At 35.4% G+C, this 21,687-nt stretch overlaps 2 protein-coding genes across 4 annotated transcripts in view; one reads left to right on the top strand and one right to left on the bottom strand.

Moving 5' to 3' along the window:
- The window catches only part of LOC143903758 (uncharacterized), a 43,702-nt gene extending 29,419 nt beyond the window's left edge, over positions 1 to 14,283 (bottom strand). For 2 of the 3 annotated variants that reach the window (XM_077417643.1, XM_077417646.1), the window contains exons 1-4: positions 14,024 to 14,283; positions 11,808 to 13,075; positions 9,572 to 9,715; positions 1,214 to 1,391 (exon numbers count right to left, since the gene is read on the bottom strand). In XM_077417643.1, the coding sequence (XP_077273769.1) occupies positions 1,214 to 1,391; positions 9,572 to 9,715; positions 11,808 to 12,792 (1,307 nt within the window). In that variant the 5' untranslated portion in view covers positions 12,793 to 13,075; positions 14,024 to 14,283. Of the gene's footprint in view, positions 1 to 1,213; positions 1,392 to 9,571; positions 9,716 to 11,807; positions 13,076 to 13,757; positions 13,979 to 14,023 lie in introns of those variants that run through there. The other variant, XM_077417644.1, reaches the window with a different exon arrangement.
- A 2,270-nt stretch (positions 14,284 to 16,553) lies between these two features.
- Positions 16,554 to 20,888, top strand: LOC143903716 (arrestin domain-containing protein 17-like). Its single transcript, XM_077417571.1, has 8 exons — positions 16,554 to 17,110; positions 18,160 to 18,315; positions 18,799 to 19,013; positions 19,157 to 19,345; positions 19,656 to 19,861; positions 19,993 to 20,180; positions 20,505 to 20,631; positions 20,714 to 20,888. The coding sequence occupies exons 1-8, from the start codon at positions 16,993 to 16,995 to the stop codon at positions 20,721 to 20,723; spliced, it is 1,209 nt and encodes a 402-aa protein (XP_077273697.1). The 5' UTR covers positions 16,554 to 16,992; the 3' UTR covers positions 20,724 to 20,888.
- Positions 20,889 to 21,687: the final 799 nt, after the last annotated feature.

The following is a 21,687-nucleotide window of genomic DNA, read 5'->3' as shown; positions in this document are numbered from 1 at the left end:
CGAAAATAAAATAAAGTTGCAATGATTAAAGTAAACTAAAAGTAAAGTAGGTTGTATACTGTTACTATAATATTAAAAGGCATGAAGAAACTTTGATTCGCCTCCTTTTGGCAAAAAAAAGAAGAAATTAGGCCTGCCTAACAAGATCTTGCAGAATTAAACTCCCCCAATACACCAACGCAAAGAATTTTCCTTCAACTTCGTTTCGCTTGCGTGCTTCCCCAAATTGGTAGATTCAAACAAAGAGAAGGGGAAAGAGAGTGAGAGAGACGAAGTCGGAGGATGCGGGAAAAAGTATTTGGAATAAAATATTTTGTCGAAGATGGTATCACGTATTTGAGATTATTATGTCTTATCATTATTATGTCACATCAATACCCTCCACGCTTTGAAGCTTCTCTTTGTCAACATATCTTCCTCTCCCTGTCGTTGATTTATTTTCTTTTTCCACGCACAGAAAAGCATACGAGACATTCTTCGTTTCGTTCAGCTTCCAAAATCAATATTGACGTGGAAACGAGGAGAAGTGCTCTGTTTTTAATGTAAATATTTGACTTTCCTACATCCAAAGTAATGGAACATGTGTGCGACAAATTTAAATATACATGTCCATTTTTTGCCAAGAATATTCGCCGGGAGATATTATATCGTAATCGTAAAATATAAAACGCGATCAAAAATGCTAAAGTAATATTATTTTTATAAAATGTTAAAATAGTTTGTGTAAACTTTTTCAACAATAGTTGAAAATGTTTGATAATGTTTACATTATCAAAATATTTATGTCTAAATCCAGCTTATGTAAACTAATTTATCTTGAGACAATAGTAGTGTTAGTAGAGATCAAGTTAAATATAGAATAAAACTTCAGAAGTCTATAAAAATTTTTGTAATTTTTTTTTCTTTTTTTTTAAACTTTACGCGAGATATATTGATAAGCTGATTATATAATTCTTACAATATAGATACAGTATTAATAACTGCGTCATGAAAGAACATGTTAAAAGATATCATCATCTTTAAGAGATGAGATTTAAGAGATATTATATGTTCTCATATTTCGAGCTGCATAAATATCCAGCTCTGTGTGGAGCTTAGAGGGAGCAGCGCACAGCGTGAGGGGAGCAAACGAGTAAAGTACAATTTAAAAGCTATAATGTTAATTTATTCCGTGCTTATTGACATCCTGAGGAATTACGGTCTGGCGACTCACCTGCTACTGTTGACGGACGTGTTGCTTCTGCTGCGTTTGGAAATGATGGAATCACCTCGATTTACGACACCCTTGTGAGTGATGCTGAACGTCCTGAGTCTATACAAGTCGTCGCTTTCCCGAGGATTGTACGCCTTTTCCGGTAAACTGTGCACACGAGGTCGTATGTGATTCGGCACTGTAAAACACAATAGAAAAAGAAATTAATTAAAAGAATTTTTAACAATATTACTTACAATATAAAATGTATATATAAAAGAGAAAATATGTTGAACTATTGTTAGCAATGAGTGTAATGACGCTTGATACATTAATAATTGCGTTCAGAGTATTTAATAATACCGCAGCGACAAATTCAAATTATATCAAGATCAAGATATATGATATGTATATCGAACTCTTCATAAAGAAAGAATAATTAATACATGTCTATATTTAATATTTATAGATATTTTTAATAATATAACTATAAATCTCTTTGTTTTTGTCACATCTTGTACGAATGCGCGTCTTGTACGAAAAATAATCGCGAATGATGTTCGTGATATGCCGATAATGGTAATTTTATCGATGTTTAAGAGTGATTACTAGGGAATAATCAAAAGCATATACAGCGGGGTTTGGTCCTTGCATGACAAACGGCTTCTGGTAGAATAACAATCAACGCTGATTGACCTATAAATTGATACACGTTGACAGCTAATCTGCGTCGCGTGTAGCAGACGGTACAGATGTAACTGTTGTAAAATCCGGCACTTAGCACAAAACGTACCTTTCCGTTCTATTCCACACCACGAGCTTGTCAATGCAATGCAATGTAATCACTTAGCTATAAGGCGAACACTTTGCCGGTGCACGTGACAGCGCCGACTTTTGTACGACGTTATTACGCCGCTATAACACGGCTAGATAAACGACAACCGATGGTATAGCTAAACCAATATCGCCCAGTTAAATATTCAATTCCATTACCGAGCGACATCAATTCAACGTCGAGCTGTATATTGCACAGCAATAATTTTAGTATGCAACTCGAGTGCTGTCATTATCGCACAATTACTGGCCAAACGGGAAAGGTAGATTTTCCTCGAAAAGATATTAATGATTAGCAAATTATTCAATGATTCGTTTGAAGGCTCTTCGCGTAATTCATTTTTCTGTATAATACATGACTGACACAACAGAGTATTAATACGTAAACGTGCAAACGGCAGCAGTAATACGAGTAATACCGAGAATAGAGAGAAAGTCAAGAAACGGAAGAGACAGACATACAAATGAGATGCCGTTTCCCGAGTCCATTTCCTTCCAAGGACTGCTATTTCACTTGAATAACGAAGACGAAGGGGGTCAACTGGAGTGAGCGACCACTCACCGTAATTTGTCATCCAAAAGTGTCGACGGATGATTAAACGGATGATTAAACGACGGAGAAAATTGTTGCTGTGGCTTCTTCAACGCAAGAAAAATTGTCGCGACGACACTCGACCATGAATCGTCGCGCAAATATCAACAAATGTTGTAACAAATGTGTAACGTGCGATTATGCATAATCAGTTATCTGTTATAATGAGCTACCCTAAATCCCGGATACAAACAATTTTGCAAATTATATATACCGATCGATACCTTTCCCCAAATAAACAAAATGCATAATTAACAAAGCGCGTAATTATTGAGTTCTTGGACGTGAAACATATGACAGTTTTCGAAACACATCGCTAACAATTTCCATATTAAATTGTACGATGTATTACTAACAATACATATATGCGAGAATACAAAATTAATTGCGAGGTACGCAAAAGCGCCATGGACATATATTCGCTATCCTCAGCCGAACGTAAATGTATTTTTAACAAAAAATCTAGTTACGACTTGAAATATTAAATCTCGCATTATAACTTTTTTGTAACTTTTCAACGTACTATATTTTAGATATCTCTGAAAATGCCTACCAAATTAAAATTCTGTTTGAAAAAAAGTTTGTCAGTTGAAGATCACTCGATGTTACACGGAGGCTAAAAATTTGCTCTCGCATACCTAAAGTTTAATTCACAAAAATCTCCAAGCTTTCATCAAAGATATTTCGCAAGTTACATTTGCAACTGAAGCACGTATTACTTTTTTCTTCAAGGCAATTAGCGCTTCAGCGCGAAATTCGATTCCAATTTAAAGAGTTCTTTGAATTATACAACCGAATGAACTAATCGAGACGCATTTCTCAGGGCTCGAGATCTCGTCCCTTTGTCAAGACCAACCGCTGGGTCAAGTAAATATACTCACGAGGAAGAATCGATCGGCGGCCGGCCCAGCTTCACAGGTATAATTAAACCGCCGCGCGCTTATGACCGAAAACGAGCTTGGTAGATTGCGTTTCCGACTTGTACGGCTTTCCGAATGAATGGTATCACGAGCCGGAAGAACCGACCTGGCGCAAGCGACGTCGGTCATTAGCGATTTTTAACGGAATGATTTACGGAACCGTTTGTTATCTTTACGGACCACGCAAGTTATCCGTTGTGTTACTCCCGACCTTATGCATTCTCGTTTATGCTTTTTTCTGCGCGGTATAAAAGTGACAAGAACAAAGCGATTAATATTAATAAGCGCAACTGGGTTATCCTGCTCATGGAAATAAGCTACTGACTTAAAATCTGCTTGCACTTTCACAACGGAAGCTGCTTGCTCGATTTACTTCGCGCTATTGGCAGCGTGTCAAGATATTTTCGATATTCTCGTTAACCAATAAACAGATATATTGAGTCAATAGTTGTTTCATATAGCATCTACTTTCTTAAAACATTGGGCCGAGATCACGCGATTAAGCCGGACAATGCAATATACATATATATTATTTTTTTTTAATTAAATGTTTCTGTTATTTAAAACTTACGTGTGTGCATGTTTTCGATCATAACATTATTTTCGGATTAATTTAAATTCATGCCCGTCGTTCCAACTGGATAAAATTATTCTGAGCAGGTATTTTGGTTCGTTTACCATCCAAGCTGTTCAAGCTTCTAATAATATCGCACTCATGAAACTCAAACTATAATGCCTGGAATTCTCGGCATTCATCCGACATAATATTTAAAAAATTAAGAGACTGCTCTAATCATACTAATCTGTACATCACGACAAAAAAATTCGTATTAAAAAAGCTGATATATATAACTCGTATTATTTTTTTAAATTTAAAATTATGCAAATAAAAGATTTATAAATTTTGCAACTTATAAAGAATAGTTTTTACTTTATGATTTTTAATGCAAGAAAAAATTACTTAAAAATATATCAAAATGATTTGGAAGAATATCTTTTGCAAGCAAATAATTTTCCTTAAACAGCTTTTATTTTAAATTACTATGTTTATAACAAAATTCATTGTATATGCGATCTGTTATATTTATTTTCAAGCATATACGCTGTGCTGCTCGCCGAAATATAAGTACTTTTATTTCAAGAAATTTCATCGTAACAACGACTTCATGTTTACAATTGCGCCGTGATATAATTTCCATACTTAACTTTGCAGATTTTGCTCAGCAACTTTATATCTGTGAAAATCGCATGCCACGCTTGTATGTATCAAAGCACTTCAACCATTAATTTAATTATAATCAACGAAACACTCAAGAAGTTCCGAGCCTCGACTGGCGGATCTAATTACATCAACAGCATTACTAAAAGTTAGCTTGTTCGAAAGTACTATAAACTTTTTGCCGGAATCAACTGTACACATTATATCCATGACAAGAAGTCTACAGGTTACGCGTGCTCAAATATAAATTAATCATATAATTAGCAAAATTAAGATTAAACATCACGCTCTATACATTCTCTGTTATTGAGATTAAAATATGTGTATGTCGCATTATTAATATTTATACCTATAATATGTAAACAAGATAAAAACTACATGCAGAGAAATCAAATATGGAAAATAAATGGAATAAAACGTTTTGACACACGTTTTTGTATTATATACTGAATTTCTGCAACAGTTCTGGTAAATCTTTAAAAGTTTCGAATAAATCAGTGATAAAATCAATAAAAATTTACCAATTTAATCACATTTTAGCGGTCAGGGTTTCGCATATTATATTTACGCTACCGAACTTTTGTTTCGTGGAAATTTAATCCGAAGAAGAGGGTTCGTGAAAAACATTGAATAATAGAACGGGTCTCGAAGGTAAGGGAATTAAGCGACAAAGGGGATAGAAAAAAATTCTCAAAGATTCTCACGTAGGAACGACAAATCTTCTTAAGATATTTTATTTGATTGTCCTCGTTGTTGAAAGAATTTTTTGCAATATGGAAAAATTCCCTATTTCCTGAAGAATGCGTGTATCCCTGATTTTTGGAAGTTTCACGCGCAAAGTTTTTACGTTCTTGAATTGATTTTAAAAATCTCTTAAGTCTACACGAATCATCGGAATAATATTATATGAGAGATCTCAATATTTCAGAAAATATTAGGACCTGTCATACGCACAAGACAGCCGATTCTTTGAATCTTTATGTCTTTTAAATATTAAATCTTCAAACTTTGTACTCAAATAAGTCTCCCTTAAGATTCACAATTCGGAAATTCTTAGATTACTCTTCAAGTTAGCATATTAAGCCTGTTTTATTAAAAACAAGAATTATACTGTAAATAAATGAAAATTCTGAGTAATCTTCCTGATAAATATAAAAAAAAAGATTTTTATTTTTATTATTTTGTCACTAATGTGTGTGTCAGCAATTTGTCTCATTCTATTATAACTTACAGTACAATATTGTTACAATATGGAAGCGTCACGCTGTTGGCACAAAATGTTTGCTAAACAAAGACAGCGAGGAGGTAATTGATTTCACGTTAATATAGCTGTTTTGGATACCTATAGATAATCTGACACAATTTCATGCAGTTTCCAAATTACACCAGGATGGATGGCATATTATTATCTAGTTGAAAAGGATCATCGGCGACAACTGCAGGCGTATAAAAAACACTCCGGGGATAAAACTCAATAAATTAAATTACTTTCAACAATTTAAAAAATTTTTAATCACTCGCGACTGTTAAATTGATAAGTGCGATAATGATTTATATTAATTGAAAAAGCACGCGGACATTAAAAGACACCGGTAGCTACCAAGGTAGATAAATAGTGAGATAAATCGTTATTTAGTGACGAATTAAAACGATTAATCGCGTGCAATCCGAAGAAAGTAATATTAGCGCGATTTGAACGTTTATTCGTAACACGTCACAATTCACGGAGTTGCCTAACGGCGAGGGATTTAACCAAGCAAAATTAATTTCGTACTTCGCTCACGTATATTAAACTCAATATTACTGCCTTAAACTTCGAATGCGGTGAGCGATTAATTAAAACATCGCGGACGGGGCGAGTGCAACGCGGGGTACACAACTTTTGCCACGGAAAATGAACTTTAGACTTTCAGATTACGCGTCCCGTCGTCGTTTTCTAATTGTAAGAGTGGAAACGCACGACGCGCGCTTTTCCGTCGCACTCGCCCTCGCGAGAAAAAGCCCGACGTTCGCATAAATGAATCTCTCCATTCTCCAAGAGAATTAGCCTCGGAAGTAGGTCACCTTTGGAGACTAATTCCACGACAGCTACGAGACAATCCCTTTATATCAACTTATTATGGCGTGAGTCTGTCGCATATGCGGTAGGCTCACAACGTTTCACACGTCTCACGTGCACACGTTCATTAATACGTAATTGCTTTACTTAGCCGCTGTTGGAACGGAGAGCATAACATGCACTAAGTTTACATTTACGAAATGTAGCATGAAGCTTCAGCATTTTAGTATCTTCATTAACTGCATCAAGGATTAGCGACCATAAAGACTACTTTAAGTTTTATGATATGAACGCGCGGGGGACAATAATAAAGCGATGAAACGCGTAAACGAGAATAAATATCGTATTAATTATCCGTCACGTCGCACTGTTACGTTGCGCCCCGTTCGGGATGCAAAATGATACAGCGACGAATAGAGGTAGTATGTCAAGGGTGATGGCGCGCTCTCTTTTTCTTTTTCTGTATCTCTCCTTGAATCCGCACAGTTGATAACAAGTGAACGGGAATATAAAATTTCAGGAGTATAGATCCATCGTGTATTATTATCGTAAATAAAAATAAAAGTCAGAAGTTTAAAAATTTATTTTAAATAAAATTTATTTCCGTGTAAAATTTAATACATCTACACGATATTTTTGTAAAATATATATATATAATGACATTGACTAGTGCGTTTAATCTAAAATATTGACAGCAAATTTATTAGCATGCAGTCATTGAAAAATAAGTAATGGATTCCAATCGATACGTCAAGCTATTCGCTCGCGAATAGATTAAAGCATCATTTTTAGCAATTACCCAAGTGTCCAATCAGCTTATCAACAGCTATAAACAATTTTATTATCTCGCGACAACTATCTGCGCGTTCAAATAGACAATTAAATCCGACTAAAATCTATTAATAAAATAAAATATCCTTAAAAATGTAAAAATTAATAATGTCCAAGGAATACAAATTTATCCAAGCACTGAAAATAATATAAGACATTAATTGGCCTAATGTATGAATATTATTATAATTTTATTAGTTACATTTATATATATTATAGTTATGCCTGCAAATGTTTCGAACTGTTTATACGTCGCAATTATCCATAAATGTATACCAACAGAAATGTCGTTAATCGACGTGCTGAACAAATATGCAGCCATGATTGATGCTGCAGATTACTCTACGTATTTGGATTTCAAACATAAAAGCTATTGTCAATCTCATATTGAACGAAATCAATTTAGTCGCTTTAAATATGAAGGTTGAGCTAGTTATTAGAAATCCGCGCGCACAGGATCCCACGGACTCTAAATCTGCTGTATACGTGTATATACGTAAATTAAAATATTGCAATTAATTATCCGTGCATATGAATTCGTCTTTTGTATTTTTGAAAATAACATCAAACATCAAACTTGATTGGATTTACATTGAGCGACGGTATACATCGTCGCACTCGTACCCAATGCCCTTAGTATTCGGAGTTCTGCAATTTTTCTACACGGGCTTATTATTGACGCACACGTTTGTCGCAAAACAAACTTTGTTCCATCAGCATAACAACCCGCTGTTGCCGACCTTGCCCCGACAAGCGACTATGCACATTCGAAGTTTTAACCAGGCCAAACGTAACTATCGACGTCAGCGCACTTTCGATAACGCTTTTATACGTATATACACGCAAAAAGTATGCCAAATGAAGTAACTCCCAAAAACTATCGCGAGCTATAGAAAATCGCGAAAATAGCTTCCATATAGCCAAAAAAATGAAACAAATCGCATAAAAAAATTCATGGAAGTTTTCTGTGTATATATAATAAGTAGAAAGATGTATACGTATAAAGAATTGTATTTCTTGCATTAAAAATATGAGCTTTCGAGATTTTTTCTGTTTACTAGCTATAAAATAGAAAGTATCTTAAATTTTGCTAAGAAGAAAACATGATATTAAAGATACTGAAGAAGATTGCGCAAGACAGAGAGATATTGTAATCATAATTAAGTAAAATAACAGCAAAGTTTCTTTGATGCAAAATAAATCTTTACCTTTTAAATTGTCTTATGCAATTTTTTGCCACGTAAGAAAACTAATTAGCAGACAACTTTCTCGTGGCTCTAGAATTTCTATATTATGTCTGACAGTAAATTTTTCACGTAAAGCGATGCCTTCTGCTTCTCTCTCCTTCTCATTCTTTCTTTTGCTTTCTTACAAATTATAGATCAAAGCAAATTTATTGTTATATATATATATATATATATATATATATATAATGTTAAATATTAAATAATTATATTCAATTAATATCATAATGGAAAGGTTAAGTTAAAAACAGATTTCAATGTAGCAATTGTAATAATGAGTAAGAAAGGTCAAGTTATTTACCTATAAAAGGTATATAATATAATGTATACTGTATATAACTATGTAACGCAACGTAACTGCTACACTTCAATATTTACCGTACCATATAATTATAATATCATAAATACCATGTTCAAATCTTTCTCTTTTGGACTGCATTACTTATAACTCATCATGATCGTTGCTTTATTTTTTTGAATTTTCGAAATTCGGAAATTGTTTTCCAAATTTTGAATTATGCAGCTACGAGAGCTGCATTCCGATATTCACTGTCAGTACTGAAAGTTTATATATTTTTCTATATTTTACGTCACATATACTATAGATTTTCAGTACTGACAGCTGCTGATAGTAAATATCGGGATGCAGCCATAAATATAATAATTGTAAACGTACTCACCTGGCAGTTCGAGAAAATTCGAAGTTCTTCGTTGCCGGCCCCTCGGATGGTTGCTGAAATTCAATGGCCCCACATCTTCATTGGTAACATTGGACGCGTTGGAGCACTGGCTATCGCGGGAGCCGCGTCTCGACGCCAAATAAGCTGCAACACACTCACGCACAAGAGCTTTGTGAAATGTCAGTCCAGTGAAAACGCACAACGCGCAATGTTTAAGCGAGATATAGTAAACTGCACCGCGATGCGCTATACCGTCTCTCTATATATATAGTTACATCAGCGTACGCGAATACGAATACGCGGATATATTGTCGGATGAGTTTGGCATTTGAAGAAACTCATCATCGTGCGTGTGCCCGTTAAACTTTCACGACTCGTAATTCGCAAACGCTCGGGAGAATAAATTTTTGATGAGGAAATTATGAGAATAGCGTTTCTTTTTGAATTGATCGTAAGGGGTGAATATATATATTCTTTTTTCATTTTGGTTGCCACGAAGAAATGGATATACTATGTACATATCATATATATATACATGGTAAACCTCAACGAAAACTTTTTACCTCGTTTTGTTTTGTTTTTGTAACCAACTGATTCATGCGAAATATGCCGAAACACGTCAGTTTTATTTTTAAGAGAGATGTATGATTATGATAAATTTAATCGTGCTACTTTATCCCCTTGATTAGGGTAACTATTATACCCTTTTAAAAATCTTAAATGGCAATAGGCATCGAGTGATACGTCATATTAAAGCTCTTTTAATTCTCTTTATAACCATGTTTCTTAAACGAGCTCCAGAATGTATACAATTTCATCGTAGCCCGATCAATCCAATCCAAATCTAATTTTCTTTCTGATAACCGAAATGAATAAAGTGATACATATAGGAACATAAATCAATCGGTATTTAAATAATATTTACAGTTATAACGCAAGGGACTGTAAATCTGTATATATACTGTTATTTACAATTTCACACGAGTGCCTCCCGATCATATTCCCACCCTCCTAATGAAAGTCGAATGAACAATGATTGAAGAGGAGATTAGAGGATTAAGTCTCAAGAGTATATCCCGCTTCTTCTATCCGGCATCATCTGCAGGGAATAGGAAGATCCAGAAAGGCAGAGAAAAGCAAAAAAACGCAGTAAAAGGAACTTTAGCAGGTGAAAAAAATAAAAATACTCAGAGAGTAACCTAAGGACCAGAAAGATTCAGAGAAGGTCTGAGAAAGGAGAGTGTCGAAATGGATGACGCCAAAGAGGGTGGGCCAGTTTCATTTGTCGCCTTTGCATGATGACGATCCGACAGATTCATGTCGAAAAGCAATTATCGGAGCCTCTTGCGCGCGTATGTGTGTGCGCGCACGTAAATTACGGGTGCGCTAAGCGCGTAAATTACAAAACCTTCATTATGTCCATATTAACGCGCGTTATGGATTTTCATCGATAGAAGAGCACTCGGTCGGATTAAAAGAGCAAATGACTCGTAGGCCACGAATTTCGCCGGGGCAAAATCCCAAATTTCGTTTCCATGAAGGCCAATTATCAGCGGCGCGTGTGCACGTGCCCGGGGTTATTCACGTGCCATACGGTCTGTCGCCGTATTTCTCATTTTCATCCGAATCGACCCGCATCCAAATTCCAAATCGCTCGCTATAACGGAAGAAACCTTTAATGCCCGCGATATTTTGCGCAGAAAATATCTTCTACAGCCGTGATATTACGAATCCGATCGCAAAATAATTTATATTGATTGGTCAAAAAAATTGCGTATTATTCAAATATTTTATATTATCATAACACGCTGTAATATTCGCTTGTAAATATAAATATTAACAATTAAAAAGTACAAAATTAATAACAAAAGGAACTTTAATTATAATAAAATAATAATCAATTTTTGAAATTATAGAAGTAATATAATAGCCAAAGAAGTTTTAATCGTTAAGAGGAAAACAATAAAGAGTTATATTAACAAGCTTGGAAATTTTAATGTAAAGGCATTAAACACTATTGCAGAATTACGAAGTTCGAAATACATTTTGTATGTTTAATTTAATACGCTTGACTACACAATAGCATTCTCAATCAACCGACCCTCGTCAAAAAAACAAACGTTTCTTGAAAACATCGATCGTCGTTTATTGCCTTAGGAGATGGAGGAGTATATAGATAGAAGATCCCGTTGTAAATAAAGAAAGAAGTGGTTCGTGAAGAAGAGAAAATACTCACCGAGACCGCCCTTCATCGAGCCTCTTCTTCTAGGGCTGGATAGCAGAGTGATCTCAGTCTCGGCATCAGCCATATCCGTCAGATCGCTGGTGGATCGTCGGGACATGTTCTTTTCGCCCTTTCTGTGTTTCGAGCGGCCGTTCGATCCCTCGCAGTGACCTCGACCAATCTCGTCCAGGCATCCTTGGCTCTTGTTGATGTGCCCACCTGTTTTTGCGTTTCTCGACCTATCGCCGGTTCCTTCGCCGGTTTTTTCCTGCATACCGGGGTGACTTTCCAGAGAAGGAGTCATCTCCGGGCTAACACTCTCGTAGCCCGCGATCTCTCTGCTGGCACTTACTTGAGTGAGTTCCGAGTTTCGACTCGCTTGCGGACTGGTCGCGTTGAGCGACGTCGGAGTTACAATCGTGGGCGACATAGGACTGTTCAGGGTCACCAAACCAATGGAATTCCTTCGCGAGGGATCGAAAAGCGGGCTTCTCGCGCTGTCGGACGACGGGTAACCGCATGACGAATTGACCGATCTACTGCGATCGGTCATCAATGACGAGGTCCTCGATGCCGGATAGCTCGCGGCCTGCCTCAAAGTCTTGCGCGGATCGCAAAACTGTAAGATGGGCGACTTGCGGCTGGGCGAGTGCAGTATCTCGCTGTTGGGAGTCTTGGGACACCTGGGACTCCGCGGTAGGCCCGGCGTGGCGCGGGAGTAGCAATTGGGACTCCTGGAGCCGCGCTGCTGTTCGTGCTCGTCGGCGCGCCCGAACTCGTCGAAGTCGAAGGTCGTGTTGGGTGTCTCCGGGCAGTACTCGGGCGGGAACTCGAAGACCAGCGGCGTACCGGGTGACTTGGCCAGCGATTGACCCTGAGTCGGGCTCCGCTGTTCGGCGATCGGCACCTGCTGCTGGAGGCGAGGAAGCGCCGGCAGCTGCCGCGGACTCCTCGGGGATTTGAGATGGATCGATTGTCCGGGACTGTTGGTTGCCATCTCCGCTACTGGGTCTCTGATGAATTTACCTGCCTCCCGGATCGCGTTATCTCGATTCAATGTGCCGACTGTTTATCGGGAGATGCCCCGCAGCTCCGTCATTCTCACGTCACCGAAACGACAATCGTTAGTTTTGAGGCTACGCCTGTAAATCGTCCTGTAATCGATTACAGCCACTCTTCTCATTTCAGCGGATCTTGCGACGGTTTCAATTTTGATGACAAGCTGTTGCGGGACAAGGTTGTTTGGTTTCGATTATCGCTTTGTATACGAATCTTCCCGACTGTCAAGCATGAGAATAGGATTTCGTTAAGAACTTGCGTTAAATTTTAGTCAAAAAACGCGTATAATTAAATTGTATAATTATCATAATAAAAGTTTTATATGCACATGTATAACACATATATGAAATTCTATAACCAGTAGCTTTTTACAAGAATCAGAATTAAAAAATAAAACAAAGAAGAGCTTTGGTACATATACTTATTTGAAAAATTCTCATTTTAATCTATTTGCACGTCTCGAAAATTTCAGCTTCTCTTACGTTAATTACAATTTAACTCGAACAGAATTAATTAAACGAAAAGTCACTTTCTCTTATATATTGAATCGAAGGCTGATTAATAATGGAACGATGAGGAACGATGCCACTGTGATATAGCACATGACCTATAACCGCGGGGTTAAAACGCACCTATGTCAAATTCACAATCGAGTGTTTGCGAAACGCGTACAATCGATCCAAATAAAACATAAAAAAGCATAAAGCACTTTCAATTATTACGCTCACCCTCTTTCCCTCTCTCACTGTTCGCTACTGAAGTCAAAACAAACTTATCAAACAATATTAATAATTCAACAGTGATGAGATAATAAGCTCATTTCTAAAAAATGGTCGAGAAAAACGATATGTCAAACAAACGTTTAAAAGCATTTTTCATTTCAATTAAATGGCAGTTACCCACTTGCTGCGAGAAGTTATCGGAAAATACTATCGCGATAAAAAATGTGGATCAACGAAATATCGCTCAGTCATCGAAAGCCATTTTCCACACGTCGCACAGCACGAACGATATTCATCTAGACGCAGCCTACCGTGTCTATTCGAATTAATGATTAGGAGATACAACACGCGGTGTATCGACGACATAAAGTAAACAGGTATACGACGCACGGGTATACGAGATTATTGGCCGAAGCCGTTACGCCAGTTAGCCAACTAGGGATTAACCTGTTGATCGTCGTTGTCACAAAGAGTGCCGTCACGCGTTGTCTAGCTGCGCCGAGTCGTCGAACGGTGATGCCGTGATGCATGAAACGACTTTAGCGGCGATATGGACATTCCGCTGTGATTGAGGAAAACTTCGAATCTCTAACAGGTAGGAACGTTTGTTGTATATCCGACCGAATTTGACGTCGTTGAGAAAAATGAAGCGTCGATGCCTCAAGATGCCACCTCGGCGATGGCCGGCGTGCTACTGAGGGGTTGCAATGTAGAAGCCACCCTCGCGCCCGCTTCGCATCGCCCGCGGACCACCCCTCCCGCATCATTACGATCCTGGGGGCTTTGTTACGCTCTCCGCACGTGCTCTTTCAATAGTTCACATTCGCCAGACGTTATAATTTTCATCGCATTCACTGGGCATTGAATTATACGTCGTGAAATATAATTTTCATCGAATCTTAGCGAGATCGAAATATCATATTTTTTATTAGTAGTTATCGTTATATAACAGTGAAATATTATAACGAATAGTACAAGATATATCACCAATATAACTTGTAATAATATCTTTTATTAAAATTACGATCGCGAAGCTATCTCGTATCTTTCTTCTATTTTCGCAAATATATACACTTTAGAAATGTTTTCTGTAGCATTTTTAATTTATAAGTTATATAATAAGTCAATAATTACACATTATATATCTTTGTAATTATTTATGTACCTATATATCTAATTTTTTACGTGGTAATACATATTGCTACTTATACACGCGATTAAATATCGAAATAAAAAATTGAAACATACCATGCCAGTCTTCGAGTCCGTAGCTAACTCTTTTCCCCGTCTATACGTGGTATTTCCTGTCGATAGCATCGAAACAATCTATCAAACGAAATTGCGTTTGTGTTTACGTCGAAGGATCCTACGGAGGCATTGCAAGTCTGATACAGCAGTGTCCAACAGGTAGACGTTTGGGTATGTGCAGGCACACGTTGCGGAATCTAATATTTGCCTCTGATGTTGGTCCAAACCCGTTTACCGAGTATAGCTCGCCCTTTAATCAGTAAGGCACTTTAGAGGCTTCGCGTGGAGGAATTTGATTTGACCTTCTCGTCAGTTTGTAACTTCGACACATCGACGATTAACATCATTTGGTATATCTATAGATACGTCAGTTTTCGACAAAGCTTCTAATTGTAGCAAAGAATCATATTTTAAGAATTTAAGTCTAACTTGTCAAATATGTATAAAATAATTAGTCACATAAAATAGAAAAAAAGAAAATAAAACAAATATTATAATTTCTTCACTGTGCAAATTTCGCTAAATTTATATATTTAGAAAATAACATAAAAATTTAATCAATTAAAAAAAAGATTAGAAAAGATATTCTAACAACGTTGCTTTGTTTTAATTTGTTGAAAAGTATAATTTATGTGAAACAACTTAAATAAGTAGTTAAAATTAAAAAAATTATTAATGTTACTTAGAAACATATATTGTCTTTTTCATTTAATTCAAGTATCATTCGAGTTTATGAAAAGCTAGTAGCGTCAGAGACCGCCAGATAGCAGACACATCCAATGAAAGTACCATGCAAAGATATTCACCATTCGAGCAATAAACATTTTCTTTCTTATATTTAGTTTGTAAATATTTATAAAATAAAACTTGTAACTAGAATTATAACTCAAAATCTTTTAGAAAGCTTATCTCTCGTACAATATTATGATATCAGAAATATATAGAGCGATAATACTATATTCCATGTTTGATATTTACCATGATACTTCCGTATTACTCAAGCCGATTCGAGCTTATCACAATTGAAGAACTAGTAATTTTAAATGCAATTTTAAAAGAATCTATAAATCGTAAATTATTTATTCATTCGTATCGATTAAGACAGCCAAATGCTTTCCAATTGTTTCCAAATGCTTTCCAATTGTTTATTTAATATACTTACATAAAGAGAGAGAGAGAGAGAGTCATAAAACGTACTACATATGATCAATTGAACAAATTGAAATATTTCTCTTCCTCTCGATAGTGAAGTAGTGATGTCTTTAAAATATTTATTAATTTGTGCTAAATAATCGAACGATACACAATGAAAATAGTTCGATTCTTTTAAGTGATTATTTGCAAAAAGGTATGGATGCATATGAACAAATTGATGTTATGTCTTCTTATTATCGAAATTAATAATCATCTGACGAATTGCTAAAGTGAAAAGCTATATAGTTATTTTACGTTTCATGTTGGCAGAAAACGAACGGATTCTAAAGTCACTGAATAATAAAACTGAAATGACGAAAAAAAAAGAATATTTATATATTTTAGAGACTTTCATTTTTGTTCCTAATTGGCGAATGATGCTTCTCCATAATTTTGCTATATGAATGTAAAGAATTTGCTACATAAAGTAGACATTTTCGATGACCAAACTATCCTGTTTTAGCCTGTGACAGTAAGCTATGTGTAACTTGCTATAGGAAAGGCTCATTCCAGTATGTTATATAATTCAATGTGTGGTTTTGGTGCGCAGTTTCTCGTAGCTCGTATCTCAGCTATGATCGAGCTTTAATCTCTGTGATACTCGATTCCTAAACGATATAATAAACCGTTAGATTCCATATAAAATTTGGCGTTTCCTCATTTTTATATCTGCTTCATTTATTTAAAAATGAGTTTGATAAAAATTATATTAAGTATAGTCACATCAAAAGAGATATTCGGAAATGTGATATTTTGAAGAAAATGATATCAACTGATCATGTAACTTGAAGATATAATTTTTATATCAAAGATATAATTTTATTCTTCTGGTGGGGAACGTCGATATGAAATCTCTTGACGTTTTTAAGTTCGTACATCGGTCACGTGTAGTCATCATGCGTAACGTCAACGTCGTCAACTCGATGACGGGGTGATGAGATCCCGACTGACAAGTGCATTAGTGCGACAGAAAAATGCCATCGTTGAACATTTTTCGCATTCAATTTGATCGCGCGGATGCTGTTTACATACCCGGCGAATGTGTCAGCGGCTTCGTTATTATCGATCTGGCAAACGAAAAACTTGCCGAAGGTAAATCATTTATTTAATTTTTTTAAAGATATATATATATATATATATATATATATATATATATATATCGATCGAATAAAGTCATCGCAAAATTTACACATGCCAATAACAATGCTTCATGTATAAAATCACAATAGAGTCGTTTTGCATCAGGTGTACTTTTCTATTTTTCTTTTTTTCTCCAATTTCAAGATAAATTATACATAAAATGTTTTTATACGAGAAAAAAGGTTAGTTGTCTCGCGGCAATATGATCCAAAATTTTATACTCTAAAAGTAAACGCGAAAACACTCGACTACTTGCGGTTAAGTTAAAAGGCTAAAAACTTTTGAAGAGTTCTGTCCTTCCCAGAACAAGTATCTATACAGATTATATCTGTATACGTGCCAGAAACCAGTCTCGGTAACATGTGGAATGAATGGCTTCGGAGCCGCACACAATTAAGTGCGTGCCGTGTACGTGTGGCACTTTCAGCTTTTGCCGATTGTAACACAATTTACATGAATCCAAATTCGAAACTTTAGAAATACCGCAATTTGTATTTGAAGACTTATGCTATCTGAACGGATGTAGAGATTATCAACTCACGGATTATCAGTGATAACAATGTAATGAATATGTTTGCAGAATATATCAGTCTTGGAATAGGATGATTTAATAACTCATCCAGAGTGATGAGATCATTCTTGTGATAACTTTTAAAATGTGAAATATCTTTTTCTGATATCGTTTATATGTACGACATAATAATAATAATAATAATAATAACATTATTACCAAGCATTTTTAAACCCTTTACACAGTCTATATTTTTAAAATACATAGTTTAAACGTAAATATTTAAATATGCTTGAACTAACAGCAAGATTTATATAAAGTCCATCATATTGAAAATAAATTGCAAACAAAATACATATATTGAAATGATTCCAATTGACTACCTGTATCTATTATACATATATTTTTTATATTACAAAAAGTATGGCTTTCTTAATTCTTCATTTAGTACGTAAAACTTTAAAATAATCATTAATCTTTGCTGTTGCAGAACTAAAATTATCGGCTAAGGGAGAGGCTAACGTCAGTTGGGATGAGGAATCGAGTTCGACAGATAGTAATGGAAATTCTACAACTACCACTACTACTTATAGGGCAAATGAAAAATATTTTAAATTGACAATTTCACTGTTAGAAAAATCGGAAGGTATCGTCTATTAAAAAATCATATATCACGACAATCAAAAAGTTCATTAAAATATGTTATTATATTATTATAGTATAATATATAATATAAGGATATATTATATACTTGCGCGCTAATGCTTGATTACTTTCTTTTAAAAATAAATATTTCTTATTCGTGGGTGCACCGCAATCGTGAATTCGCGTAATATAAATGTGCCGTGAATATGGTGTAACAATACAAAAATAAATATATTTATTATAAATATATAAATTAATGGAAATTAGAGTAACACAAATTAGAGTCCTAAAACATATTCATTTAAGTGTAAAATGGCTAAGATAGATACATTTTGCTATAATCCACGTAGAAAGGATATAGTTATTTGTGTAACAATTAAGTGCTTACGCACTACACGTAGCCTGCATAATGGGCTACTTTCCATGCACGTGTTACATAAAATTATATTTAGAGGCTATACATATCAGTTTTTATTAATTTCAGACGATGGAAAAGTGCATATTCCTGCAGGATTGAGTAGATATCCTTTCTGTATCCAATTACCCTGCGATTTACCATGCAGCTTCGAACACCATGTTGGTCATATCAGATATACGATAAAGGCGGTCATTGTTAGATCATGGCGATTCAATCACGAATGTAAAGCTGCATACACCGTAATTACAATCTACGACCTAAACATTCGTCGTGAACAATGTGTGAGTAAAATCGATATTTTAAATTCATATTATGATTTTATTACCTTCATATTCGGAAACCAGAATATACAAAAAAAAATAGCTATTTTATAGTCTCATTCAAACAATTGTATTGAAAATTAATAATGTATTATTTATATTAGATCGGCATAGATGATGAAGTAAACCAATCTTTCTCTTGCCTCTGCTGCGTCAGCGATGGTTCGATAAATGCGCATATTAAATTACCGATGACAGGATTCGTACCGGGACAATGGATTGAGGCAATCCTCGATTTAAGACATAACGCCACTATTACCGAATTACAGAAAATCTGCGTTAAATTACAGCAAGTAGGTTTGTAAATAATTTATGTAAATATATAATATATATTACTCTGGAAAATAAAGATCGGAGCGCAAATCGAATATAAGAGGAGAGTGACAGAAACATAAATGAAACTTCTTTGAAGCATAAATTGAAACTGCTGAACGTAAAAGAAGCATTTTAAAAGATAAACGTCTCTGTCATCCTTTTCCTTTACGCTTAACCTACGCTCCAATCTTTATTTTCGCCGAAGATATCTGAATCAATAGATTGGCCAAAATATAAATTTTATTCTATCCTACAATAATTATCAAATTTTAATTTCTTCTTATAAAGTCCCTTGAGTTCCGCGCGGATGCGCCCTTTGGTAAGAAAAAGAAGGATAAGGCAACTGTGGCAACTGTGCAAAAAATAACACCATTCGATAAACACGCTATCGCATTGCGTTTATTTATTCCACCGATACCACCTTCGGACCTGCAATTTTGCGATATAATTGATCTAAAATATATCCTCCGTATCGTCCTTCATAGTAAAAAAATGTACGTACATATCTCTCCAAAGCTCAGTAATAAACTAAATATATTGTAACTTTATACGATAATATTTTACGCGCTTGATGATCATTCAGTAACAATAGGATGATTTTGCATCAATTCTTTTCACTATAAAGGTATCGTAAGATCGTCAAAGAGTATCCGATTTTAATTGGAACAATACCGCTGCGGTTTATACCATCGGCGCCTGCAGCTTCATCTTCTTCAGATGTATTTCCATCTACATCGAAGAAAGAAGATGTGACTCCAGAATCTAATATTGTACCTTCTCCAAGTACACCATCGCTGAACGATTTTGTTGATGGTACGTAAAATACTCAATTGACAGATTCCACCGAACAATCTTTATCATATAGATAGTAATATTTGTTTTTTCCTTTTTAAATAATTTGTAAACGTAAAACATTTCTATGTTTTATTTTATTGATGAGAATACTGTTCTGTTTTAGAATAATTTAAGAAATATTTCTTTACACATTTGAATCGTAATCATATAAGATTATCTTACGCGCACACCACTATTAAAATTTCAAAATCTAATTCTTCGTTCGCGAAAATTATTACGAGACTTTGATCCAAACCTAAGAACTTGTCAAGGTAGATACAGATTAGATTCTTTTATATATAGCTCCTCCATCATATGAAGAATCCTTGTCGCACAGAGTGTCTTGCATCAGAGATCCGAAGGACTCTATATACGTGCATGGTGTTAACGAACCCTTTGCGCCTAAATATCCAGTCTTCAAATATTTCAAGTAAGGTGACTAATTGTAAGATGATTATACTAATTAAGTCTTATATGATTTCTATCTCGGCATGTATTATCAATACTTGCAGATCCTCCTGAGAAATAGGAAAGTCGTCTAAGTTGACAACATCGAATAAAAAATGATTACTATCGTTTTTAATTATTTCTAATTTAAACCGTGATTTGTTGATTTGTAATCGAGAAAAAAAAACATTCTAAAAAATAAAAGCTGCAAAGACTGAAAAAAATTCTCATAGTTTTTCAACTTTTATTTTTCGTAGAGAACGTACACTATTTCTGTATATATCGTATAAGAAGTGGTACGGTTCTAAAGAGAAATCGATTTTACGCTGTCTAACTTAGCACCATCAGCATAGTATCATACGAGTATGAAAACTTACAATTAATAGTAGTGTCAGAGGCCACCAGATAGCGAATGCTTACAATACGAATTCAACGAGACATTTATTGATGCACGTTAATCTCAGTTAATCTTGTGTTGGAGTAACTCACGTTACGCGCATAGAAGAATTCATTACCTGACGATATATCGCGCTGGATTACCTCCAATTACCCTTATTTGACAATCAATCGCCGAAAACGAGCAATCGCAGAGCCATTGCACAGCAATTACGGCACAGTCCTCAATCGTGGCTTAATAAACTCGCATAGAAATGTTCAACACGCGATGCAATCCCACGTAACATCGATTGACCATTTGGTAGGTCTGACGGATGACGAAAATACCTCATTTGAAAGTAGCGCGTTCTCATGGCGGTCCGACAAGGATTAAAGATACATCACTCGCGGCAGCAATGCGCTCCCAATGGGAGCGGGCGCGAATGCGCAATGCATTAAATTAGTCTCAGTCCTGTGGTTCAATTATCCGTTGTCATAACAGTTTATTGACAATCTGATTTAGACAGTCTTCGACGATTGATAATCTTCTCGTTATTATGGCAAAACGATAACGATAAAACTATGATGTAAAAAAAGAACAATGACGTATATTGTTACACATCATGCAACAGTAATTGGTTTCTCGCAATCCTCCGTCGTCATT

This window comes from Temnothorax americanus, unplaced genomic scaffold, assembly GCF_048541705.1.
Source record: "Temnothorax americanus isolate GAGA-0224 unplaced genomic scaffold, ASM4854170v1 Scaffold5, whole genome shotgun sequence".
In the NCBI taxonomy this organism is placed as follows: Eukaryota; Metazoa; Arthropoda; class Insecta; order Hymenoptera; family Formicidae; genus Temnothorax; species Temnothorax americanus.
This window is presented reverse-complemented; position numbering and strand designations above follow the sequence as displayed.

Bases quoted from the DNA above. Each gene is read 5' to 3' on its own strand.
- LOC143903716 (XM_077417571.1), top strand. From the start codon at position 16,993: ATGCCATCGTTGAACATTTTTCGCATTCAATTTGATCGCGCGGATGCT. The intron at 17,111-18,159 runs GTAAATCATTTA...TTGCTGTTGCAG, and splicing joins AAACGAAAAACTTGCCGAAG to AACTAAAATTATCGGCTAAG. The intron at 18,316-18,798 runs GTATCGTCTATT...TATTAATTTCAG, and splicing joins ACTGTTAGAAAAATCGGAAG to ACGATGGAAAAGTGCATATT.